At 47.0% G+C, this 27,842-nt stretch overlaps 1 protein-coding gene across 3 annotated transcripts; it reads left to right on the top strand.

Annotated features, from left to right (window-relative positions):
- The first annotated feature begins 4,656 nt into the window (after nucleotides 1-4,656).
- Cnga3 (cyclic nucleotide gated channel subunit alpha 3) lies at nucleotides 4,657-27,625 on the top strand. Of its 3 annotated transcripts, XM_046440350.1 has the most exons (7): nucleotides 4,657-4,757; nucleotides 9,856-9,969; nucleotides 11,753-11,932; nucleotides 16,548-16,556; nucleotides 20,233-20,340; nucleotides 22,717-22,823; nucleotides 26,217-27,625. In XM_046440350.1, exons 1-7 carry the CDS (start codon nucleotides 4,657-4,659, stop codon nucleotides 27,623-27,625), a joined length of 2,028 nt encoding a protein of 675 aa, XP_046296306.1. The 3 variants fall into 3 exon arrangements, with proteins under 3 accessions (XP_046296306.1, XP_046296307.1, XP_046296308.1); XM_046440351.1 differs by lacking the exon at nucleotides 16,548-16,556; XM_046440352.1 differs by lacking the exons at nucleotides 9,856-9,969; nucleotides 16,548-16,556.
- The last annotated feature ends 217 nt before the right edge of the window (nucleotides 27,626-27,842 follow it).

Raw genomic sequence — 27,842 nt, forward strand, 5'->3', positions numbered from 1 at the left:
GGTTCATTGAGACTGAGTTCTTTTGAGACTCAGCATATCTTTCTCTGTATCCTCAAATGCATCTCTCACTACTATGGACTGTACCACTGGTCAACCAAGTAATTAATGAGCTAAAATGTTCTCTTAAGAATATCTCAACTAATTGACAAATGACTGATAGAATAGCATGAATTTGCGATCTCTAATGAGTTGGCGGATCTAATTAATGATCATCAATGGCTGCTAACATCACCCAAAGAAATAATTGGATGTTATTGGCCTTCTGATGTAAGAATACAACACCCCCTATGAAGTAGTCTTAGCAAAACACAAACGAGGAATCCAAATTTGACCAGTCCTCTGGCTGCAATTACCATTTATAGGAAATTGTTTTAGTTGGAATTAGAAAAAAAAATCTGAACTGTAGGCAATTACAAAGACAAGCAATTAAGTATCTTCCATAAAGGGAAACAGGCTTAGAAAACTTCAGCTAAAAAAATGCCAACATCAACCAATCGAAATATATGGACCACATTTGGATACTGGTTCTTTTTACATATTTTTTAAAGGATAATCATTTAGCCAGGTGCAGTGATGCACATCTGTATTCCAAGCTACTCAGGAGGCTGAGGCAGAGGATCACAAGTTAAAGGTCAGCTTCAGCAACTTAGCGAGAACTTCAGCAACTTAGCAAGACCCTGTCTCAAAATTTAAAAAAAAAAAAAGAAAAGAAATTAAAGGGCTGGGAATGTAGCTTAGTGGTAAAGTCCCCTTGTGATCAATCCTCAGTACCAATATAAAAAATATAATAAAACATAAAGACAATCATTTATGACATTTGTAAGACAGCTGGGGAAGAAAAATTAGTTCTCTTAAACTGGCATTTCCCCTTAATGTTGTACATTTTGCTTTGATCAATCCCCAAAGAACACAGAATTAAAAGAGAAGTCAGGTTTACCCCTAAACCTTGAGGGGGTTTGAGTCAGAAATGCAAACAACACACTTACCATGTGTTTAAATATCTAAAAGTTCAACAGGGTCTTTGCTCCGTGGGTTCTCCCAAGAAACAAAACAAACTAAATCCTTGGACAAGGATGTGTATGTGGGCAGTTGATTTAGGGATTGATTCCAAGGAAGAGAAGTAGGAGTCTCTGAAGAAGAAAGAAGGAAAAAGGGAAAGTGGACCCAATGTAATCATCTCACTGACCACCAGTGTGGGCAACCAGGGTCCTTCAAGGAACCACATGAAATGTGCCTCAGAATGACCTTCCTGGTCTAACTGTCCAGGACAGCGGACATCCTGAGTCCTGCTGCAATGAGTCAAGAAGGTGCTAACTCTGACACTTCTGGGTTCTATTTGAGTCAGAATGACTGATGTGGTCCAAGAGGGTGTTCCCTGTGGGGAGCAGGGAGGCCCCAGGGCAGAAGGTAAGGCAAGATGCTATCAGGGTACCCAGCATGCAGCTGGATGCCATAGCAACAGCTGACTGAAAGACTGGCAGGAAGGGTGTGAGGTAGAGGGCCAGAGACAACCCTTAGGTGACCCAGCTATCACACTGTTCAATCAAACATGCTTACCTCCCATCTTGACAGATACACCTTCATAATGCCTTGGAGGCCAGGTTCAGACTTTTAGTTTGAGCCTCAGAATGTGGGCACATAGAGAGATTTAATCCCTGGGTGCTTGTCCATGACCTGCCTTCTTCTCTTGCCAGTCCTGCCTGGGTCCACCTCATGTTGCAAGGGGTCTTGCACCCATGCATGTGGACCCTTTGCCCATACCTCCAAGATCCATTCCCCGCTCCTTCACAGACAGCTGCTCCCTGGCCTCCCGTGGGCCCTGGGGAGTGCACCTGTGGGCCACCCTGGGGAAAGTAGACCTGGAAGGAGGAGAAGGAGGGTCTAGAACAATCCAGAGACTCAGGGAGTCCTGGGCACCCAGAGCATCCTCTGAAGCAGGAGGTGGAGTTATGGGTGGGCACATCCCCTTGCCTCACGGGAGGGATGTAGCTGGAGGAGGGTCAGAGTCGGGGCCAGGGCCGGGACCCCTCCTGCCCAGGCCTAGAGGCAACATTGGTTCCTTGCCATTATTAAGGTTGTGGAGTCTGATCTTTGGTCCATCCTGGCCAGGGCACAGGCCCAGCCTCAGGAAACCACTCACCTGCTCAGTTTCTTCATTTGCAAAGCGAGGAGCAGAGGTGTTGTGAGGGTCACATGAGAAAGTGCTGCCCAGCATCTACCCTGGGCCAGGCACCTAATGACCACAACAGGAGGCCAGTCTGTGAGTGGACAGAAGGGCTACCGCCACACAGTGGCCCTGGGACCAGGGTTTGTGCCTCAGGTACAGAGGTAATGGTTTTCCTGCAGAGTCCCAAAAACTTTCCCTGGACTCCACTAGACTCCGTGCTTCTTGGGGCAGCTGCACATTGTTCTGTGACCCACCCAGAGCCCCTGGCATGTAGTAAGTGACCAATTAAAAACAAGTATTGAATGGACCATTACAAATTAGAGTTTATGGCTTTTAATGAAAAACCATTATTTCATAAGTTGGCTCCAAAGTTTTCACAGGCATCCCAAACTGGAATCCTTCTCTTCCACAAATCTGCTCCCTATTTCCCTACCTAGGTCGGTGAGCAGCATCTCTACCTCCATGCCAGCTGGCAGGATATCATGCCCAGCATCTCCCTCTTCATTATCCCTTATACCCAATCAATTCCATGCCCATGCAATTATGTCCATTTACTAATTTTTAAAATTTATCCAGTTCACTACCTAGATCAGGCGACTGTTACCTAGTTTAGGTTATTACTCTCTCTCCCCTGAGGTGCTGCGGCAGACTTTAATGGCTCACCTTGCATACACTCAAGTCCCCTTAGTGTATCCTCCCTAGTGCAGCCACAATGGCCTTTGCACATTTGACCACATACCCACTGGGCTTCAGGGTAAAGCCATAGCTCTTCAGTATAACCTGGAAGGCCCTGTTGTATCCACTGCCCCACTAGACCATCCAATTCTTAAAGATAGACTTTATCTTATTTTTCTTTGGCATGCAAAATTTAAAAATCTAGACTTGAGCTATCAAATGTCAGAAGTGAGTCAGGACCCAGCTGAGTCAACGGCTTCCCTTGAGAAACAGGGTGTGCATTGATCTTGCAAAGCAGGGCTCACACCCACAGGCTGCTTTGGTGAGGTCCCCTGGGCTCCGTGCACTGCCCTTCCTTTGGATGTGGAATGAATTCAGTCCCAGTGTGAGTCACTGGGGCTATTTATAGAAACTGCCATCTTTCTCTAGAGGGCTCTCTACTGACATTTGACACACTTAAGCCATATGACTGCTCCAGAGAGTCTGTGCTAGTCTATTTTAGTGACTCAACCTCAGGAATTTATCTTCCAGCTGGAAGAGTTTTCCAGAAATTATGGAACTGGCCAACCACACTGGCCTTGCCCCCACATCAACTCCTCTTCCCCTTCACTCCTAGGTGTACCTACCGTCCAACATTTGCTGAAGAGGAAAATGTTCCTAGGCTGATTTCTGGCATAAGAACATGCCACATTGGTAGGTTTTATCTATTGGTTTGATCAGACAAGCTGATCTGAGTCTTAGTTGGGTCAATAGGGATAGAAGTCTCAAATACTTCATGAGGTATGATGATTTGAAGCTGGAATGTCCCCCAAAAATCTCGTGTGTTGAAGGCTTGGTCCCCCATGCAACAATGTTCAGGGCTGGGATTTCTAGGAAATGATTGGATCATGAGAGCTCTAACCTCATCAATGGATTCATCCAATTAGTGAATTAATCATTTGAATGGACTGCCAGGAATTGGTGGAAAATGTGGTCATGCAAGCTGGGGCATGGACGAAGGATGGAGGTCCTGAGGCCAGGCCTTAGTGGACTATATCCTGTCCCTGGCCTCTTCTTCCTGTCCTTCCCAGCTGCCTTGAGCTGACAGCTTTCCTCTGCCACACCCTTGCACCCTGATGCTCTGCCTGGCCTCAGACTCAAAGCAATGAAGCCAGCCAACCACAGATGGAAACCATGAGCCAAAATAAAAATTTCCTCCTTTAAATCGCTCTTGTCGGGGATTTTGGACACAGTAATGAAAAGCTGACTAGCACAGGAGGCTATTGCGGGGATTAGATGAGTATTGAGCCCAGCATTGCTTTTTTGTAAAGGTTTTATGAATGTTAAGTATTGGTACTTATTTTTTCACACTGTGTTTGAAAATAGGATTCAGGAAAACTACTAAAGCACATGCCAACTTATAAAATATAAATAAGGAAGTGAGAAAGCCAGGGTTAAAAGGGACATTGTGTTTTCCCAGAGAACCATGGGGTTTGGCTTGGTTACATCAGGTTCCTACTCGACCGTTGGTTCATTCATTCATTTGCTCATTTAGCACTTCACTCTGAACAGCTCTTTGGGGTAGAGAAATATGCAAAGGAGTGAAAGAACTTGTCATGGCTCAGGTTGGAAAGAAGAATCCAGAATTACTAAAGCACAGTGTGAGGAGCCATGTATGAACCAGAGGACCTATGCACTAGAATTCTCAGGGAGCCACACAGAGTGGCCTGTGTCTGTAGTGAGCTGGGTTTGCGCCTACTTGCTGATCCTGATGGCATATCCACTTTGTGTTCTCATTTTAGCCACCACCTTGGGGGCTGAATGCGACAAGCAAGATGGCTAAGGTCAGCACCCAATACTCCCGCCCCACCCTGACCCACCTCACAGCAAAGACCGTGGACAGAGACCTTGATCGCGCTGAGAATGGCCTCAGCAGGTAAGATGGGCTTTTCGTTTCATGCTTGCCTCAGATTATTTGCAAAGCTGTCTCGATGGTGGGAAGGAATGCCACAGTGTGGGTTGGAACAGGATCTGTACAGCTGACCGGCTATGACAGGTTGCTCAACTGCATCTAGCCTCCTTTTCCTCATCTGCAGTATGAGCCGGTCCAGTGTTGATCGTCTGGGTTGTGGTTAAGATAAATAGTGACTGCAACGTTCTTGGCATGGCACAAGCTGTGTGGTGAAGCGCTCAATCAACCCTCACTGTCAGACCTAGGAACGATTCCTCCCACCCTGGGCCTTCTCGGATGCCCCAGATAACCCCAGGAGACTTCAGATAACCCCAGAAGACCTCAGATAACCCCAGAAGGCCAGGCATCTGGAACTGGACATGCCCTTCCTGCCTGTGCCCAGTCGTGTTTTCCCACCCTGACCACGGGCTGAGTTTTCCTGAGGTCCACTTGGGTCATGGTAACAACTTGTTGACAGGTGAATACAGAAGCCCATGGAAACACTACAGAGATTTCAAAAGGAAAGTGACAAAGAATGCTTCTTTCATGAGAGAGAGACTCTTCTTTTTTTTTTATTAGTGCATTCCAACTAAATACATTGTGCCATATTGTACATGCACATAACATAATTTGATCAGTTTAATTCCCCAGTACCTCCCCTTTCCCTGCCTTCCTCCCTCCTCCTGACCTCCTTTCTCAACTCTAAGGGTGGAGAGATATATTCTTACCTTATGGAAACAGAAATAGGATGACCCATTGAAGTTTCTACAATGTTCCTTGGAGTCATCAAGGAGAGCCACCACCTGCTCAGGATAGAGGTGGAGCAGCCTCAGGATGGAGGCATAACCCCAGGATCCTTCCCCAACTTCCCAGCCAGGATCAGCATCTCTCTCTTCACAGACAAGGTCCATATAAAATCAATTTGAACGAAGGCCTCTGGCACATCCACATACAAAATTTTAAGCTTCAAATCGCTCTCTGGGGGAAGGAAATGGTGTTTGAATGCAGCACCTCTTTGCCCTGAAATTCTCTTTGAAAGCTTTTTCAGATAAACAGTTGAGACTTTGTGTGCTGACACAGTAATTACTGATTATCTTTAATGATACCAAGAAGCCAGTTGAAACCTGTGTTGGTGTGGCTCTTGGCTAAGTGTCCCAGAGGAAGGAGCTACCATGTCTGTCCCCTGGGACTTCCCTGCCCCCATGTTCTTCACCAAATCGGAGGCCTGGTTTTCTGTTTCTCTTTTTTAAATTTTTGGAGTTATTTTTCCAAATGTAAAGTCATAAGGAAGAGTGAGAATGCTTCCTTTGAATGAGAATATATATATTTACACCCTGAAAACTCCAGCAATAAAAATGTCCTCAGTTTTCCTTGGCTATTCAGATCTGTTTGGTTAACCCAATTATCTAGGAGCTATTTGGCACATTTTAAAAGATAATGCAAAAGAAAAAGATCAAAGAATATACTACAGAGGATTGCAGTGAGAACAGAGAGCACCCCAAGTCCCCATCCTTCACCTGGTGCAGCTATTTTGGAATGAGCTTTGGGGCCTAGGATCTGTGGCCTATAGAAAAGAGGCTTTCTTCATGCTACTCCCCAAGTGGAGCCCAAAGCAATTATCACTAAAGAAACCCATTTTCCACCTGCTTCTCCAGGACTAAAGACTTAAAAATGAATTGGCTGCAATTTCTGGTCACATGTGTCCAATAGCAGCGGATTCCAAGTTCCTCAGGGCTTGAGAAGAGGAAAATGGAAATAAAGTGCCATATTCTCCAGCCTGGTGCTGAAAGGTCACCTCTGTTTACTCTTATGTCCCCAAAGTCACCGGAAGAAGACACCACATGCTCCACAGAGTGCGAAGTTAATTACCAGTTTCCATTCTCCTGGGAACCTCTGTCCTGCCCAGTGACCAAGGGCAAAGGAAACCTTCACCTTACCATCATAAATGCCTCTCTATAAATACACTTAAAGTTGAGCATCTCACCTCATCTTTCAAAACAATCACTTCATTATGTGGCTGTAGTTGGCCTTGTTCTTGGCCAATTTCCAACTTCAGGGGCCTCGAGCTTCTGAGATACCAGAGGGAAGCTTCAGGGTTGTCCCGACCAAGTTTGCTCATTTTACAGACTGAGGCCCTATCAAGCCCTTGCTCCAGACCCCTCAGCCAGCTCCAGGCAGAACAGGACCTGACCTCCAGACTCTCCTGCCTCTATATTTCCCTGGAAGGTTCTAGTCCCCATTCTTGCATTGATTGCTAAAAGTTTCTCCCTTTTTTCAGGACCCATGTCTCCTTGGGGATCTCAGCTCAGGCACCTCAGACTCTTGATTCCTGTCCTCTTTCCATTCCCCTCCATCTGCTTGGTGAAACCAAGTAATTATGGTCTATGGGTCCTTTAACGGTGAAGGTTACCAACCTCCTACTTGTGTGATCATTGAGTGTATGATGTCCCTAACCGATAGGAACTTTCAGCTCCTTTATAATCTTACAGGACCGCTGTCATATATGTGGCCCCTCATTGACTGAAACATAATAGATGCATGAAGAAAAGGCCCCCTGGGATCCTTGAACTTGCATTTTAAAAGGCTCTCCTTGTTCTTCAGGGCTAAATGTCCTTTCCTGGGATTGAGAGTTTGAGCAATACTCAGATCAACATGAAATTACCAGGTTTTTTTTTCTTTATTTCCTTTATGAAGAGCAGGATGCTTAAGATCAGAGAGGGTAAGTGACCAGTCCACAGAACAGCCTGCTAAAAAGCACTGGATTAGGGATTCAAATCTAGACCTCTTGCTCCCTATTCTGCCGCCCCCTGTGCATTCAATCTACTTGCAGTGGCTCCAGCTGCTGCCAGTTGTGAGCTGGCTTTGGAATTAGAGTGGGTGCGGACAAAACACCTCCACCCTCTGGATAGCCTCTGGAACTTCTGGGCACCCGTGCTGTGACCGGCCCCAGCCCAGGTGCTACCCCAACCCCATGCCAGTTGCTCAGATTCAAGGACTCAAGAGATGAACTCACTTGTCCCCGGTCACCTCCTCCTGTAACTGACCCAGGTGCTTTGGAATGTGAAGCCCACCTTTGCTACATACAGAATATCAGGAGGGCAGAGGAATTGGCTTGTGGACTGTGCCCAGGGCCTCCAAAGGGGTCTCTGGTGTGAACGCAGACAAGATGTGAGTGATCTCTTATGGGCTGTGGTGGGGAGCATTCCTTCAGGGGTTCTGGAACTAAAGCGCCATATATTTTAATCTGTGCCATATATGAGCTCCTTTAGGGAGTGGATGAGGGCAGGTTTTGTAATAGGATGGGATGACATTGGCATCTCAGCTCTGCCACTTGGCCTGTGACCTCGGGAAGTTACTTAACCTCTCTAGACTTCCCTTCCCTCCCTTAAAGTGTTGCGTGGATTAAATGCTAAGAGGTAGGTGGTGACAGAAATAAGCCATTGACAAATGGCTGGTGGTTGGTGTATTGCATTTGCAAATGAGATGGTGTTGTAAGGAAAATCAGGGGTGGCTGATATTTTAGCAGCAGCCTGTGTTATAAGATTGGGTTTGGTCTGTTGCTAAGTAGCGGTGACCATCAGAGGCCACCAAAAGCACATAAACCAACAAAGACGTCCTGGCTTGTCCCCAGTAATAGAAGGTGGCCTCAGTCTCCCTGCCCAGCCAAGGCAAGAACTCAGGAACATGCTCACAGGAGAATATCTGTGATGGGGGAGAGACTTAAACCCAAGGAGGAATGTGGGTGAAGACAGGGCGAGGGTGGAGGGTCTGTCCCTGGAAAACCAGATGTGGCAGAGTCATTGCAGGTGGCCCTGAAGGAGGTTAAGCTGCCTGACTTTGTGTAGCTTCTGTAGAAAAAGTGGCCCTGCTGAGGGGAAGCCCAGGGAGGGAGGAGACTACTGGCCCCGAGAGCTGTCCAGAAAGGGCTTGGCCAGTTGGCAGGATGGTGGTAAGCTCCAGGACTGGGATGCTGCTGGAAGGAGGGGGCAGGGCAGCTCAGCATCTGGGACTCAAGGACTCTGACTTCTAATCACTCACGGGGGACAGACAGCAGCTTTGCCCCCGGATGTTAATTCTTGCCTCCTGCTTCAACCACCTTGTTAAGAAAGCTGATTAGGTTGGAATAGGCCACGTGATGGGATTAATTGGCCTTGCTTGGGCTCCTCAAGGCTCCTAGGATGAAGTACAAATCCCCAGAGGCCGACGCCTGGCTGACTCGCCATCAAGTTGATCCAAATTCAGTCTCAGGAGGTTTTACACAAAAGACAAATACCCCCAAACACATTCCTGGTCTTATTCCAGGCAGTTCAACAGGCTCCTGCAGAGGGGTCCCCCTATCCTCTTTATGCACATACTTCTTACCGGGATAAAACCTGCCAGGGACGGGAATTACACAGAAGAGATCTCTGTCCCCTACCTATGCAATGCAGGGCACAGAGGCCAGGGTTTGACAAACAAGTGAGTGAATTTGCATTTGAAAGCGCTGTACAAATTATTTTGAGTGTGTCTGGAGGGCTAGGCCAGGGCCATGCAAATCTGGGAACTTCCCCCTTAATCCAAAGGGCTGCAGAAAGGCTACCAGACAAGCACACTGTCCTGGAAGTGTGATTGTACACATGAGGGACACTAGGAAGGCTTCCAGGAGGACCTGGTCTTAGAGAGTCAGATTTCAGCACACAGAGTTGTGTTTGAACCAAAATCGTCATTCTGGAATCATTCTGTAAAAACAGCAGCTATGCTTCAAGATGGAAGGCACTCCACCCCAACACCATTCCATCCCATGCTCTGATGGGGACTGTGTCAACGTTTGCTGCCGTCTCCCCCCTATACCTTCACCAGCCTCTGGACAATGGCTGGACATGAGCCACCATCTTTGGCCAGTCTTGCTATAAAGAAAAGATGCATTTCTCCCCAAAGTCAGGGCCTGCTGGAGGTGAATGGAAGTGAGAGTCCTTGGGCTGCAGACCCGTGATGGTGGATGGCTTCCCTCATGCAGCAGGGCTCTGTCCATCTCCCTCCTGACTGTGTCCAGGAGGTGGGTAAGCTTGAAATCGATTTAGCTGCTGCATATTTGATTTGCTAGGGGCCACTTGCCATGTGAGGAGACACCCACAGCCCTGCAGCAAGGAATCGCCATGGAGACCAGAGAACCTGCTGGACCCCTGCAAAGCTCCTTCACTGGCCAGGGACCTGCCAGGTAACTGACCAGCCTTCACCTTGGGAAGGGGGAGGCTGGGGCAGAATGGAGGTGGATACATCTCAGGAAGACGCGCTGGGTGGGAATGAAATTGAAGTTTTGGAGAATAGGGCAGAAGCACAGCAGCCTGAAATCTCTCAGTCATAATTTCCTTCCTCTTAGATCAGATGTTCTGAGCTAGGAAGAGTCTAAGAAGAAAAAAAAAAAGCCTGTCTTTATCTGAAAGTGATTTAATAAAAAGTGATGTTAAAGTACTTGCTCAATTCTGGAAGATTTCAGAAAAAAATAAAAAAGCCAATCAGCCAGCCATAGGTGACCACTGGGTTGACATAGTGGTACATTAAGGCAGTGGTGACCGTTGTCCCTGGCAGGTTTTATCCGGTGTCTGTCTAGACTCTATAGCAAGTGTCCTTGCAAAAATATTTGAAAGATTAGCAAGACTCCGAGCTCCGTAGCACTCTGTATCCTGGCTGTCATAGCTGCACCACCTTGAGGAAGTCATTTCATCTTTCCAAGCCTCATCTAGAAATTCATCTCACAGTACCTGCCCCGCGGGTGGTGACAGCAGCCTCAGAGCCAGGTGCCCACTCATGACAGGTGCTCAGCAAACATTGGGATATGTTGTTTCTTTCCAGCAAATTATTTTACAGCACCACAGTTTTACAGTCATGTGTTCTGTAGCTTTTTTACTTAAGATTACCACCAAAAAAATCATTCATTTATTTACCATATTTTTCATTGTGGAGAATACTACTCTACCATGATTTGTTGACCAGCTCATTGTAGTTAAGAGATTTCCGGTGTTTTTGGTTTATTAATCAAATGCTGTCTTAAGTCTCTTTGATGGCAAGGGAGAGAGGACTTTCAAGTATGCTCAGATTAAAAGGCTGGGGTAGGGCTGGGATAGGGCTGGAGCAGCCACTGCTTAGTGCTACAAACTGTCCTGGAAATGGAATCAAAGGGGCACCTGGGAGGGGTGCGGGAGGCAGCTGCCTTCTTCCTCCCTCTCTTGTTCGGTGTCATGGTATTTTTTCTTCACCTCTCCCCCACTTCTGGCTTTCTGAGCTCACACAATGGCCTTCAACATACAGTCTTCAGTGGACACAGCCAGCCCCAGCCTGGATTGGCTCTGGGTTGTTCAGAAGCTTGAGTGACTTGTTATGGGTCAGTTGTCCAACCCCAGTCCTGTTGGCTGAGGCAGGAGTAAGGGACATGTCCTTGGTCCTACTCCTTCCACAGAGTAGAGGAAGGGGGCTGTCCAGAGCTGAGAAGGGCCAGGCAGGCACCTCAAAATATGTCAACAGCAGCAGCTATCAGCAATATTTTCATGCTTCAATGTATTCCCTTAGGCCAAGGACACAAAAGTGGGATTAGGTCAAGGTATGTGACAATTCATGGCTTAGTTGCAAGTTGCTCAGAACTGATTTTAGCAGGACACAGTGGTGCACACCTGTAATTCTAGCAGCTCTGGCAGCTGAGGCAGGAGGATTACAAGTTCAAAGCCAGTCTCAGCAACTTAGCGAGGCACTAAGCAACTCATTGAGACCCTGTCTCTAAATAAAATACAAAATAGGGCTGGGGACATGCCTCAATAGCTGAGTGCCCCTGAGTTCAATCCCCAATACCCCCAGAAAAAAAAAGACCCTGCTTAGTGGATATACAAACCTGAACCCCTGACCCACACCCTCCTGGTCATCTCTGCTTCTCCAGGGTCCTCGAGACCAGGGAGAGGGCTTTCCCTATCTTTCCTCTTCTGATGGCTGCCCTCTGATGGCCCTTCCAGGTTGGCACGCCTCATCATCTCACTGCGCACGTGGGCTGCCAGGCACTCGCGCTGCGAGGACCAAAGATCTGACTCTCTTCTGGACCGTTTCCGAGGAGCTGAGCTCAAGGAGGTGTCCAGCCAAGAAAGCAATGCTCAGTCACAGGCGGGCAGCCAGGAGCCACCAGACAGAGGGAGAAGGTAAGAAAAAACCACCTGCACCAGCTGGCCAACAGGAGTCGTCTGCTTTGACGGGTCCACCTTGGATGCCCCTTGCTGACCTTGGAGCAAGATCCCTTGAAGAAGACATCTATTGTCAGGAGCAAGGCTGGAAGCTCGGGCATCCTCCACTGGGAGTCCAAGCAGTCCTGCAGGAAAGGAAGTCCTTGGTCCCAAGTGTCCAGCTTCATTTGACCACTGACCCCCTCCTACATGGAGCCCTCTACATTCATCAGGGGCCTCAACGATTGCTCTCCCTCAATGACCCTCATCCCAGACTGCCCTGTGACCCATCTTGCTATAAAGAAGGGCCTTTTATACCAGGACCCTTTGTAGGGGGCACCTATGTTGTACTCACAATTATATATATTTCTAATTAGACCAGTTGGTCTAATTTTTTAGGGGACTCATCTATGTCCCAAGATAGGGTAAGAGGCAAAGGGTAGGGGAAGGCTGGGGCAGAGTATGTGCTTTCTGGTAAGAGGATCTGCCAAGCAAGGGCCTCCGAGCATCTTGTATGACACATGGTCAGACTGGGAAATAAGCAGAGGGTCTCTTTAGGATACCTAAGTCAGTCTGCAGGGAGGAGAGCTCAGATGTAGAGAGGAACCTGGCCTCCCCTAGCCTCACAAGCAGGTGAATTCTCATCCAGAACTTGCATTCTGGGGAAAAAAAAAGGTTTAAAAAGGTTGAACCTTTAAAATATGTTGCAAAGCTCTCTTTGGGCAGAAGCCTGTAGGTAATGCAAGACTTGTAAGGTGAGAGATTGCTACAGAACAGATAGTTCCTATATAATTTGCTAGAGACAATGCCATTTGATTTTGTATCAGTGAGAAGGACTCCCGTTTGGGGCTTCCCCAGTGGGTCTAGGAGGACCCTGGGGAAGTGAAGGTGGCAAGCGTCAGGAGATGTGTTGGATCTTTCTGGAGCCTCCTCTGTGACCTCCATCCACATTTGTGTGTCTGAGGGTTTGAGGGGATATATTTACAGTACAGATTGTACAGGAGATTGCAAAATGTACAAGCATTCTTAAGATAAAATATGAGAGTTCAAGGTCGGTCATTTCTTGCTGGTGACCGCTACAGGACAGCCACTTTCTATCTCCTCTACTGGGGAAAGATGGCAGAATGCACAGATGTGAAGTCGCCTGCTGGGGAGGGATCTCAGGCACAAGGTCTCACGTGGGCTGGGACTATAAACCTGTGGGCTCCCTGGGCTATGGGAAGAAGGCCGGGGCACCTGGGTGCTAGCAGGGATATGTGCAAGTCAGTCCCAGGTTCCCAGGGCCAGGCATCCCAGACCCCAAGCATGCTCCATAAGTAAAGCCTACATGCTACTGACTGCCAAGACAGAAAGACAGGAGGGATGGCAGAGAGATATGGAAGAAGAGGAGGGGGAGCAAAAGGAAGGTTCTTAACAACCCAGCCAGACTGGTTTGTCAATTCCTTTTTAGCAAACAAAGACTTCCTTAAACAAATTGATCAAATCAAATTCCTACAACCTTAGGCGAATGGACATGGATGCTGTAATCTTGATTCATTTCCCAGTGTGACCAGATGAGCACAGGGTTGGGCAAGGACCACATCCTGAGTATACCACAGATCCCTGGTCAGCCATCAGAAGGGCCACTGTGATGTATTGATGGGGCAAGGTGGTAGTTGATCAATCAGAGAGGCTTCCTGGAGAAGGAGGCTTTTTAATTTTTGGACGCCAAGTCCCAACTTCAAAGCAAGGTGTATGCGGAGATAGGTGTTAGTCCCCTGTGTGGGTTTGGCCTTGTGATATTGGGGCATAGAAGCCTGTACCCTGGAGCTGATGGGGCGTCCACTCCTTGGGGGATTTTCAAGTGAGCTGAACCAGAATATAAATTGTGGCCACGTGTTAGATGGGAAGACAGAGGCTTGGGTAGGGCAAGAGAAGTAGCCAAAATGCCATTTGGCCAGAAATCCAGCATCATAGAAGCAAAGGCCCTAAGAGACAGGTGGCAGTGTCACTAGTCACTGGCCTCAGTCCCCGTGGTCTCCTGTGAGCTATCTGCAGTGGCCAGCTACAGGATAGGAAACCTGACTTTCTTAGACTAGCTGTGTCAAAAACTGTCCTGACAGCCAAGAACCTGTGCAGGTGAGGGTGACCAGGTATTGCTGCTGCTGCAGGGTGTGTCCATCCTGACGCAGAAGGCTCCACTCCCTACCTGAGAAGGGCCTGAGGGCAGAGGTCCCAAGGGTCCATTTCTGGCCTGTGGTGTCTGACACACCAACTGGTTACAGAATTGAATGACAGGAAATCCAGAGGGACTGGAGACCGGAAGTTGGATGAGATTCAAACCACCAATTCCTACCAATTCTCATTTATTCGGAAAAACCTCAGCTCAGCCCAGCCCAGCATGGGCCCTCTCTTCCCCCAAAGCTTTAACCAGAGCTAACTAGTCCCTAATGTTTTTTGGTCCCTGATAAAAAGAAGTCCTGAGTTCTTTAAGCTGTGAACTAGAAGACCTGGGGAGGGGGAATTGGGGCATTAGAATAATCACCTGGGGACACTGGTCCTGAGTAACTGAAACTGATTCTGCCTCCCGCAGTGCCTGGCCCCTGGCCAAAAGCAACACCAATGCCTCTAACAACTCAAAGGAGGCCTCCAACAACTCAAAGGAGGCTTCCAACAACTCAAAGGAGGCCTCTAACAACACAAAGGAGGCCTCTAAGAACCCAAAGGAGGAGTGAGTACCCAGGCTCAGCGGAGCCACTTCCCTTCCAATCCCAGGATCCACCCTCCCCGCCTTAGTGGTCCAGCTTTGTCTCCCCCTTGAATACTCCTGCTTCCCAATCCCACCCCAAGCATCAGTAGAACATTCTAGAATCCTGTTCCTTTGGCTGGAAATCCATCTGTCTAGGAGGGGAGGGGACAAGGTCTGGATGACTTCTTTGTGGAAGTCATTTTATCTCTGTGACTTCATTTTTCTCATCTATAAAGCAAAAGGGTCTGGTCAGATAAACTCCTGAAGGTCTAACCTCTTATGTGGCGATCTGAGGGTACAAAAGCGGAGTTCGGGCAGAGCATCGACGGTCACCTCAGTGGTGCGAATGCGTTTTCCATTCTAGGACTTCAAGCTCCTGGGTGCCAGTGAAATGCCCCCATCTTGAGGCCAACTCAGGCCAGTGACACTCAGGGTGTCATCAGGGGAAGAGAAAGGGGGAATTTAAATATTTCCAGAGACCAGCCTTTTGAAAGGGTGACCTGCTGTGATTTCTTTCTGTCACAGACGCTGAGCTGGCAGATGAGGGTGATTCTCACAAGTGCCACCCACGAGCCCCAGGAGTGAGTGTGTGTGTACGTGTGTGTGAGTGTGTGTGCAAAATTATCAGGGTGCATCAATGCATGTGTGTACAACTCTCCAGCCACACAGGACATCTCTTTATGGAATACCAAGGGCAAAAGGACTCTTCACCAAAGGCTAGGGGGGAACTATCAACATCATCAAGAAATGCCCGTTTCTTGACTTCCAACTGACAGAGACACGAGCCAACACTTTTCTCTTCTCCCATTACTCAGATTTGTTTTCTTGTTTCCTTCCACAAAGGAAGCATGTATTCTGTTTGCATAAATTTGAACATCAAATTCAAAGACTCAAATACAGTCAATTAACAAAAATGAAATGATTTCAACACCACAATAGCTGCTGTGATGTATGATTGAATTTAAGGCCAAACCTGACATGAGACCCCCTGGGAGACTGGGTTTTGAGTCTCTTGAGCAGGGAGAAGCTTAGGGTGCTGGAAACCAGGGATCGAGATCCTGCAAGGCCATTCATCTTCAAGATAATGGACTTGCAGTTTAAGCCACTAAATATGTGATAATCTTTCTGTCAGCAATAGAAGACTAATTCAACAGCAGACTCTGGGCCCCTGTGTCCTGGGGCTGAGACGTGGACAAGGATGGAGGTGGATGGGGTTGGCTCTTAAATCTTCTCAAATAGGCGAATTTCATGGGTCCACACTGCAGTCAATGACCAAGGGATGAAACTGGGAACTGTCCTCAAATGGGGACACCTGGGCACAGAAGATATGGAAAGTAACCCTCCCTGGACACTTCCTCCACTTTTCCATCACATAGTTAGTTCCTTAGGTCTCCATAACTATTTCCAAATTGGGCATCATTTTGTAGGACTTCAGGCTCTTTTTCAGCAGTCCTGGGTGGATTTGTGGATGCAGCTGTATGGCTCTGTGTCTTTCCTAGACCCTCTGCAGTTTGGGAATCAGAGGAAAGGCCTGTACCCCAGGGCGACAGGCCTGGACAAAGCAAGCTGAGCCTGGCGTAATAACGCTACACAGGGATAGGTGCGCTAGATAAGCTTGTGTGCAGCGCCCTCTGCTGTCAATTTCACGTTAAGACTCCAGGGGTCACATCACAGTAGATTCAAGAAGGCAGAGGATGGGTGACTGCTCTTCTCACTTAAGATTTGAATAATGTATTATCCACTAGCAAAAGACAAAATTAGAAAAAATTACTTAAAGACCTTAATTGGGTTTTATTCACAATTAACCCCCAAACTAAAACAAATTCTAAGAAGGTTGTAACATGATCAAGCGCCATTTATGGAGAGAAAAAGGAAGTGAGGTGGAGACAGAGCCCCTGGTTACAGCCGGGCATTTTGCCTTATTCAAATCAGCGGGTCTCCGGTGATTGACAGAAGCTCAATCACAGTCCCAGCTGTGATTGGCTGGGACTCCGCTATTTAATGTGAGGTCGTCTTTAAAGCAGTTTATATACTATTTAGTATATAAATATTGCGATTCAAGTGTGGAGGCATCCTCCGAGGATCTAAATGTAAGCTAACACCATTTTATTCATGTATTCATTGCTGAAAACTTGGAAGACAAGAAAAGATCCCATAAGCACATATAAAGTACATTTTTCTGTTAACAGCAGAACCCAGCTATCAGTGAGAACCCCTCTTAAAATATTAATATTCCTCCAACTTGTTTTTAAATATGTATTTTTTTAGGTGTAGGTGGACACAATACCTTTATTTTATTTTTATGTGGTGCTGAGGATCAAACCCAGTGCCTCAGGCATGTCAGGCAAGCACTCCACCACTGAGCCCCAGCTCCAGCCCCCTCCAACTTTTTTTCCTAGGCACAAATATTGAATAGATAAATAGATACAATATATCAAAGATAATTACTCAACATTTGTATTCCAACTCAGTCCCCTAAGAGTTCTGTGACCTTGGGCAAGTTACCTTGACTAGTCCGTATGTCAAGTTTTCTGGCTTATAATTTGTGATTTGGGGTTTATGAGCCATGACCTCAAAGGATTGTAATAGTGTCTTACACAGCTGTGTGAAGGGTTGAAACGGTGCCTGATAAATATGCTCAATAAATATTGATCATTGTAGACAGAATAGCCCTTCTGTCCCCACTCAAAAAAAAAGGGGGGGGGGAAGGGGAGAAAAAGAAGTCTCTACTGTCCTAATCCCTGAACAGTTTGCCCCATGTAGCAAAGGTGACTTTACAAATGTGATTAAATTTAGAAATCTTGAGTTGGGTGGATATCGTGGATTATCAGGGGGGCCCAATATAATCACATGAGTGCTTCAAGTAAAAGACATAGTAGAAGAGCAGGTCAGAGTTGAAAGGGAAGGAGGAGGGAGATTCAGTAAGTGGAACCTGGCCACCACCACTGGCTTTGAGATGGAGGAAGAGTGCCACAGACCAAGGGGCACAGCAGGCTCTGAAAGCTAGGACTAGCCCTCAGTTCACAGCCAGCAAGAAAACAAGGGCCTCCATCCTACAGTTGCAAGGAACTGAATTCTGCCAACAGTCCACAAAAATCAGGAAACAGATTCTCCCAAACAGCCTGCAAAACAGAGCACAGCTCTGCTTGATGTTAGTCTAGGGAAGTGACACTGGACTTCTGACCTACAGATCTACATGATGGATTTCTAAACCACTAAATGTGTGGGAATTTGTTCTGGCAGCAAAAGAAAACCAGTTCACTATTATTTAAACTCTTTTATGGTCTGCTTTTTATTTATTTTATTTATTTTGGAACTGGGGACAGAACCCAGGGACGCTTCACCATTGAGCTACATCTCCAGCCTTTTTTTTTTTTTTTTTTTTTTTTGAGACAAGGCCTCACTAAATCGCTGAGGCTGGCTTCAAATTTGCAGTTCTCCTGCCTCAGCCTCCCTCATCACTGGGAGTACAGTCATGTGCCACCACACCTGGCTGCTCTTTAACTTAGAAAATATTAGGAATAGTTTTCCCATATTGCTGCATATTCTTCCACAACATCATCAAGTAACCTCACAGAATTCTATTGCTGATCTTCTAGGGCATGATTAGATTGCTTGCACTTTTTGATTATTGTGATGACTCTGCTGTATGCATATTTGCATAATTATTTTCTTAGCAAATGCCAGATAAAAGCATACTGGTCTTTTTCAATGACTAGACATTTTTCTCAACTATGCCTTCTTCCAGAATGTGGAAGAGTGAAATCAGAGGGGCCCAAAGGTGATTGCTATAGATTTCTCCCTTTAACAGGCAAAATCTCTTACCTTTCACTTTGGTTTCTTCAACTGGGCAATGGGGCAATAATGCCTGTCTTGAAAAACTTTTATAACCATCAGTTTACATAACTTTTAGAATAATACCTTACCTAACCCTTAAAAGGTACCCAATAAAGAAGAGGAAGCAGTGGGGCAGGTGTAGTAGCCCAAACCTATGATCTCAGCTATTCAGGAGGCTGAGGCAAAAGTTCAAAGCCAGCCTGGACAACTTAGCAAGACCCTGTCTTAAAATAAAAATTAAAAAGGGTTGGGCATATAGACCCTGGGTTCAATCACCAGTATCATACACATACCAGAAAGCAGAAAAGATAAAGAGGAAGGAGAATAAAGCCATGTGTACCAGCAGGACCATCCTGCAATGTCTGAATATGCATCTGAACTTGGCTTCATTTGCAGGACTTGACTCTGAGATTTGCCACTAAAAATACTCCTTGACTTGAGTTGGGGCAACATTCCAATAAACACTCTTAAGTTGAAAATATCCCAAGTCAAATGTACATTGAATACACCTTACCTATCAAACCTCCCACCACAGCCCTGCCTACCTTAAGCCCTCTCCGAACTCACATTAGCCCACAGCTGAGCAGAATCCTCCAACACAAAGCCTGTTATATATGGTAATAAGAGATCATGTGACTGACTAGGCACTATGGCTCCATGCCACCAACCAGCATGGAGAGAGAATTGGATTGCACATTACCAAGCTGGGAAAAGATCCAAATTCAAGGTCAGGTGTCTACTGAATGCATATCTTTGACACCATTGTAAAGTCAAAATAATCATTAAGCTGAACCACCTAAGCCAGGGGCTGTCTGCACATGCCTCACAAAACTGTTCTGACTTGTGCTTCATTTCTGCTCTTGGGTTCCCTTCAGTGGGTCCAGAGACAAGTTTTGAGAACAACTTACAGGCCACACCCTTTGCATCAAAGCACAGAGCTTGATACATGACTTTAAAACTCAGTATGTGGATTTGGGTTTTCACCACCGACCTCAAAATGTGTCTGGTCTCAGGATGTCTTCGACTTTCCCAGGAGCTCATGGAAAAAGATCATAAATTCTAGAACTTTGGATAGAACCACTAATTTCTTGGGGTGTACTCGAATGGGGTGGTTCGCCTCACAGTTTAGGAATAATAGATGATGATAATAATAAAATCAATAACCTCATTTTAGCACAAATTCAGTGAGGGAAGCAGGGAGGGTTCCCAAGGGCATACTCTTGGGCTTCCATATTCAAAGGAAAGCAGCTTCCTTGGAAACCCCCAGTCGGGGTGTAAATGCACATCTCCAGGCCCCAGCTCTGGAGGGGGGATGGGAGGGCCTGGGAATCAGCACTTACACAAAGCTCCCCTGGACGGTCCCAACGCTCCCTCACTAGTCCTTGGTGACATTGCCAGACAGCATTTTCATTTCCAGAATCCTGAAGGGCAAGGACGCTGCCACATGTCACACAAAATATCATTGTCATGACTATGGTTTAACCATGGCTTCCTGGGGAGTTGAGCTGGGAGGGAAGGACCCCAAAGTCTGCCCTGGATTCCAGCCTGTCTTCCCATTCAGGGACACCGTGTGTGACCCCCTGAGACTGAGAGGACACTGATGTGTATAGTCATTGTCCAGTGTCAACCTGAAATTACCCTCAGTTCTCTAAAACCCTCCCAAAGCCACAACCCTTCAACACACTGAACTGTTTGTGAGTGTGTGTGTTTCCAGAAAGAAGAAGGAAGACTTTGTGATGGATCCCTCCAGCAACCTCTACTACCGCTGGCTGACCACTATTGCCATGCCAGTCTTCTATAACTGGTGTCTGCTTGTGTGCAGGTAGGTGCAGGGGCTGGGCCATCACTCGAGGCGGGCTGGAGCAGGTGAGGGCAGCCATGGCCAGAAGATGGAGTGTCACCCAGGATCTCAGAGTTGTGGTCCCCTCACAGCCACCTTATAGCTCTGGTGCCTCAGTTTCTCCACCTATAAAATCAGGAGGTTCTCCAAGAGGACTATGGGGGTGCTCTAAGTCACTGCTGACAAGCTGGGCTTGAGACGCTCTTTGTATACGAACCACATTTTCTTTATCCATTCATCTGTTGAAGGGCACCTAGATTGGTTCCATAGTTTAGCTATTGTGAATTGAAGCTGCTACTATTTTGAGGGTGGATGTGGGTTTGCAGGGTGTTCCTAGGCAAGCATGTACTTTGGGAAGTTTAAAAGAAGCTGTTGCTCTTCTGGAGAGAAGCACAGGCTTTGGCACTTTTCTAAGTGAGCTGCAGGTGGGAGGTGCAGGGTTGAATTGGTGCTTCCCAAGCACCAGGGGAAAATTAAACCTTTCCTAGGAAGTGATGTTTGTAAATACAGGGACAAGATACTGCTCCTCTGAAGGGGCTCCAGAGGCTTTCCTGAGCAGAGCTACCGGGAGAGGGACCAGAGGGAGCCACATTCAATAGGGGCCTTTGGAGCATTCCTGAGCAGGCTACCAGATGAGGATGCAGGACTGGCAGCTCTATTCTGCAGGCAGGCAGAGTTGGGGGTATTTCTGAGAAAGTCTATGGGCTGCAAGTTCCTGAGCAGGGATGAGGGCCATACTCTGCTCTCTCAAGGTAAGCCAGGGATCTAGGAGCCCTTCCCAGCAGACCTGCAGGACAAGGATGCAGAATATGCTGCTCTTCTGAGAGCAGCTGGAGGGCCCTAGGCAAGCCTGCAGGACAAGCATGCAGGGGCAGGTCTCTACACTTCTGAGAGTCAGCGAGGACTTGGGGCTCTCCAAAGCATGATAGGACCAACCAGGATGCAGCCCCGAGAGGGTGAGGGGTGCCTTTGGGGCTTTGCTGAGCTGGCATGCAAGACCAGGACACAGAGGCAAGTCCTTCCCCTCTGACATTAGACAGTGGGCTTTGAGGCATTCCTGAGCAAGACTGCAAGACAGACAGCTGCTGCTCTGGGAGACAGCGTGGTGGCATTTCTGATCAAGCATTAGTCATCTTTCTATCACTTTGACAAAAAGCCTGAGATAAACAACTTAAAAGGAGGAAAGGTTTATTTGAACCCAGCTTCTGAGCTCTCCCTTGATGGGCAATTTTTTGCTTTTGGGCCTGTGACAAAGCAGCAGCATATCATGGGGAGTGGGTGATGGGGGAAGCTGTTCACCTCAGCATGAAGTATTGGGGGGCCAGGTCCCCATCTCCACTTCAAGAGCATGCCCTCAATGACCTCCCTTCCTCCCATAGGCCCCATCTGCTAATGGTCCCACACCTCCCAGGAGCAGCACAGGCTGCGGTCACGTCTTTAACACATAAGCCTTTGGGGACATTTAAAATCCAAGTCATGACGCTACCCCAGTGTAAGAGGAGTCCTGGGATGGCCTGAGAAAGGAGTGATCAGCTCTCCTGAGGGTTTGCAGGACAAAGAAGGGAATGTGGAGACCTCTCCTTGCAAGTTAGCAGGGGGCTGCACTGCTCCCTGCCTGTCAGTCAGAATCTGAGGACCCAGGAGTGAACTGTTGCTCTTCAGAGGGTTGCTGAGCAAGCCACAGGAAGGGCCACAGGGACAGGCTGCTGCTCTTCTGAGGTCAGCAGGGGAGTTCCGGGGTGTTGGCTCTGTGAGAGAGAGAGAGTGTAAAGAGGAAAAGATAGGAGATCTTCACTGGCTTGTTTAGTTGTCAGTTTCTCAGTTGTCACACTTTGTTGTAGGTCCTTAGCCCCGTTACCTGACTCTACCAAGAGGCCTAGAAAAAATGCACCTATTAGGGTTTTATAGCTCACTGTCACTCTTTGGGGTCAATCCCAGCTCTCTTCCTCCTTCTCCTCTGTCTTCAATTCCTCCTTCATTTTTGGTAATGGGCTCAAAGCAGGACTTTGTGCATCCTCTACCACTGACCCACGCTCCCAGCCCCTGGCTCTTTTTAGCAGCCCCATGACCATGGAACAATAATTTTCTAAAACCTGAGTCTCTAGAGCTGGGGTGCAGCTCGGTGGTAGAGCACTTGCCTAGCATGTCCAAGGCCCTGGGTTCAAATCCCAAGTTCTGGAGGAACAAAAAGAAACTCTGTTTCCTCATCAGAGACCTGGGTTAATACTCTGGGGTTCTAACCCTGCAAGCAGGACTGTCACTGCGTGAAGTGAGCCATGTTTACGGTACGAAGATGCTGCCTGGCCTGTGTTCTGACAAGTGGCCATCTGTCTCATCTCTCATGCTGGGTTTGTCTAGGGCCTGTTTTGATGAGCTCCAGTCTGAGCACCTGATGCTGTGGTTGGTCCTGGACTACTCGTCAGATGTCATTTATGGCTTGGACATGCTGGTACGCACTCGGACAGGTGAGTCTGTCCCAGGCCTGGAGACTGCTCTGAGCCAGGCCACAGACTTTGGGGTTAGGGGGATATTGGGTACCACATGGAATGCTCAGAGAGATCCAGAATAACAGGTTGGACGTTACCTGTCTTTGACCATGAGAGGCCAGGAGGTCTGGGGACCATTTAACCATGAAGATGGGTGCTGCTATTCCAGGTCCCTCTATGCTGAACCTTGGAATGGACCCTGAGCAGGGGTCAGAATGCCTATGCTCTGGGCTCTGCTCTCCCAGAAAACTGAAGGGCTTTGAGCAGGTCAAGCTGTCTCTGTGGACATCTATAAAGCAAGAAGGCCACACTTCAATCTGGAAGGACCCCTCCAAGCTCTGCCTGTTCAAGACTGGTAGCGGAGCAAAAGGGAAAGTTACTCAGTAGCTTTCAGAGCACAGTGCCAAGGACATGAGACCTCCTTCTACTGCCTCTACCAGGACTAAAACTCACCACCCCTCAGGCTCAGAGCTGTGCTCCCTTTTCTAATTCACAGGAAGACTGGCAAAAGCCCTGCTTATTTCTTTCAAGATTTTTAAACTAAAAACTGTGCCATAATTGTCCATGTTAACACCACCAGGTCACAGCAAGCACACCTCTCTCTGTGTGTCTTCGTAGTTTATAAAGCATTCCAAACACATCTCATGCTCTCATTGGAACTACTGCACAAGACAAGAGGTGCAGGATGGTGGTCTCCGTTTTTCATTTAGAAAACAAGGCCAGAGACACTGTGTGAGTTGCTCAAAGTCCACAGACACTACCCAGTCATGCCACACGGGCTCCCACACTGGTGCCTAGCACTGTCACTTAGAAGACCTCCCATGCATGGCTTGAGGCTTACATGGTGACCTGCCAGCCCTGGGGATCTGCCACTCTGCTGCACATCATTAGCTTGCACAGGCTCAGAGCTCCATGAACAGTCCATTGGGCTGGCTGTCCTTGATCTCAGCCAAGTTTGGTGCAACAAGACCCCTCGCTCAGACATTGACTCTTATGCCTGTGTTCCGCCCTGGGCAACACCAGGTGCATCAGGAAGTTGGGGGAGAGGGAAGCACAGAAACCAAGTGGCTGTGGATCATGGTCCAAGGGGAAAACTCATCAGAATTGAGAGAAAGGTCTCAAAGAAGTGTCAAGACGTGTCAAGGCACAGGAATGCTATGTGACAGCCCAGGCACTCAATAAGTACATGTGCAATGGCCCTTCTATCCCTCTGTGTCCTCGGGCTCAACCAACTGAGGATTTTTGTATCCTTGGGCAGGACGGGTAGGTGGATCCTGGAACCTACCCGCCCAAAGACACCAAAGACACCAAAGGAAGAATGGATGACAAAAGAAGGATGTGAAGAATAGGGGCTGGAGGTGGGGTGTCCTTTATGTGTGGACATACTTTATGTGTGGATAAACTTGATTTCCAATTTTAATAGAGGTGACAGCCTACCCCCCATATAGCCTCAAAGTGTGGCCCTGGACCAGTGGCAGCAGCACCCAGAACCTGTTAGAAGTGCCCCAGACATCCAGGCTCAAGCCCTCTGTGTCCCACTGAACCCCCCATAGGGGACTCTGCTGCTTACCCAAAGTTCAAAAGCACCCATTATATTACTCTCTCTATTCCTGTGCATGTTTGGAAATAGCGAAAACTAAAAGAATGCAGGTCACGAGTTCCATGATAGAGTGCACTGGTCGGAACGCCTCTTAACTCCTGTATCCAGCCTGTCTCCTGCCAGTCTGAGTCTTTGGACACGAATCCCAGACTTCTAGCAGCTTAGGAGACTATAATGTGCAACCAGGAGGAGCCACCCCACTCCTGGGGAGGGTTTCTCAAAGGCAGGTTGTGCCCCATGAGACTGGTGAAATCGATTTGATAGAATCTGAGCTGTGTGTTTAAATGTTTATGATTGATATTCCAGTGTACCCAGCCAGAAGCAGAGGGAACAGTATTGTGACCCCTACGGCCCTCACCCAGTTCCACACTTCCCAGCTTCTTACCCTCTGTCCGTCACCTGCCCCACCCCGTCCCTTTTTTTTTTTGCTGCCTGGGATATTTTCAAGCCAATCCCAGGCAGTGAACTCTTCAGCTCACTCTGACTCTGAAAGTTAACTTAGAAAAGCCCCTTTTAAAATCAATACACACATATATGTACCCATTTATATTTATATATAATATACAATTACATAAATAATAATGTATAAATGTAGAAAATATATAATTTTATAAATTTTGCATGATTTATAAAATAAAATATATCATAAAATATATAATTTATGATTTTGTACATTTTAAATTTCATATAGATTTTATTTTATTATTTTTTAATATTTATTTTTAAATTATAGGTGGATGCAATGTCTTTATTTTTATGTGGTGCTGAGGATCGAACCCAGTGCCTCACACATGCTAGGCAAGTGCTCTACCTCTGAGCCACAACCCAGTCCTATATTTTATTTTTATAATTTTATGTATTTTAAAATTTTATATATTTATATGAACAATTATAATTTATATATTATATAAATAATAATTATTAATTCATAATATATAACTTATAAAAAAGTATATTATACAATATTTGTAAAATATAATTTATAAAATATATAAAATTTATAAATCATAAAATTATACACATTGTAAATTCATATAATCATGTATAATTTATAAATAATATGGTTATATATAAATTTATGTTTATATGATTATATAAATAGTACATAAAATTTATATAATTTTATATAAATTTATGTATATAGATAATACATGTATAATTATGAATTTTATATATATTAATAATAATGTATATGTAAGTAAAATTTTATATAATTATATATTAAAATTATATTATATATAAATCATAGATACAAATTTTCATTTATCCTTTAAAATGTAATAATCTTTTCCTGCCTCGGCCTCCCAAGTAGCTGGAGCACAGGTGTGTGCTACCATGTCAGGCCCAATTATTTTTTTATGAAATCCATGAGGAGATTTTTAGGACTTGTATGTACCCTGATTTTCTTAGAAATGGAAGATTATGTAGTCACCCTTCCTCTTTTACCTCCCCAACCGCACTCTGCCACCATCTGATGGTGAAAATATAACAGGAAACCTAAAGGTCAGGATGCCAACATGGATGATACCCAATCTATTTTCAATATTGCCCAACTGATCTGGTTTTTGAAAAGCTGAATAGAATATAGAATGCATTAGAACATCATCGAAGAAAATCCGTGAGTGTGAGTTTCCCACAGCTCTTGGAAGCTGCTGTCCTTACATAGGTGTCACTGCATAGTGTGTAGTCCTGATATAAAATACCTTTCTCTGCCCGTGACCAAAGAAAGCCAGGTGCTCTGATGCCCACGTGACCTTCTTTTTCTTCTTTAGGTTTCCTCGAGCAAGGCTTGATGGTCCAGGATACTAGCAGGCTGTGGAAACATTACACAAAGTCCATGCAGTTCAAGCTGGATGTATTGTCCCTGGTCCCCACAGACCTGGCTTATATAAAGTGGGGCATGAACTACCCAGAACTGAGGTTCAACCGCCTACTGAGACTTTCTCGCCTCTTTGAATTCTTTGACCGCACAGAGACGAGGACCAGCTACCCCAATGTGTTCAGGATTGGGAACTTGGTCCTGTACATCCTCGTCATTATCCACTGGAATGCCTGCATCTACTTTGCCATCTCCAAGTTCATCGGTTTCGGAACAGACTCCTGGGTCTACCCAAATATCTCCAAGCCAGAGCATGCACGCCTCTCCAGGAAGTACATTTACAGTCTCTACTGGTCCACCTTGACCCTGACCACCATCGGTGAGACTCCACCCCCCGTGAAAGACGAGGAGTATCTCTTTGTGGTCATTGACTTCTTGGTGGGTGTTCTGATTTTTGCCACCATTGTGGGCAACGTGGGTTCCATGATCTCGAACATGAATGCCTCCAGGGCCGAGTTCCAGGCTAAGATTGACTCCATCAAGCAGTACATGCAGTTCCGCAAGGTGACCAAGGACTTGGAGACCCGGGTTATCCGCTGGTTTGACTACCTGTGGGCCAACGGGAAGACGGTGGATGAAAAGGAGGTGCTGAAGAGCCTTCCAGACAAGCTGAAAGCCGAGATCGCCATCAACGTGCACCTGGACACCCTAAGGAAGGTCCGCATCTTCCAGGACTGCGAGGCGGGGCTGCTGGTGGAGCTGGTGCTGAAGCTTCGGCCAACCGTGTTCAGCCCTGGGGATTATATCTGCAAGAAGGGGGACATTGGGAAGGAGATGTACATCATCAAGGAGGGCAAGCTGGCTGTGGTGGCCGATGATGGGATCACCCAGTTTGTGGTCCTCAGCGATGGCAGTTACTTTGGGGAGATCAGCATCTTAAACATCAAGGGAAGCAAGTCGGGGAACCGCAGGACGGCGAACATCAGGAGCATCGGTTACTCGGACTTGTTCTGCCTGTCCAAGGATGATCTGATGGAGGCCCTCACTGAATACCCTGAGGCCAAGAAGGCTCTGGAGGAGAAGGGACGGCAGATCCTGATGAAGGACAACCTGATCGATGAGGATGTGGCCAAGGCTGGGGCAGACCCCAAGGACATCGAGGAGAAGGTGGAGCACCTGGAGTCCTCCCTGGACATGCTACAGACCAGGTTTGCGAGGCTCCTGGCGGAGTATAACTCCAACCAGATGAAGGTGAAGCAGCGGCTCAGCCAGCTGGAGAGCCAGGTGAAGGGCAGTGGGAGCGGCCCCCCGTCTGATGCGGAGGCTCCCGATGAGGCTGCAAAGACAGAGGCCAAACAGTAGTGAAAATGAGCTGCTCCATGGGGGCCGACTCTCTGTGCAACGCTGTATGTCTGCAGCTGTGTGGCGGAGGACTCAGCTGGGGCTGCATTCCTCATCCTGCATTCTGCTCATCCTTTGCAAGCAGTGTGACTGCAGGAGAGAGCTTTGGTTTTCTTCTCTAGAAAATGGGACTCAGGATGTTAGCTCCAGGGAAGTGCCAGGTTACTGTAAGATCTTC

The sequence above is a fragment of the Marmota monax genome, unplaced genomic scaffold, assembly GCF_021218885.2.
Source record: "Marmota monax isolate L192 unplaced genomic scaffold, Marmota_monax_Labrador192_F-V1.1 WCK01_AAM20220418_F8-fsc00210, whole genome shotgun sequence".
NCBI lineage: Eukaryota > Metazoa > Chordata > Mammalia > Rodentia > Sciuridae > Marmota > Marmota monax.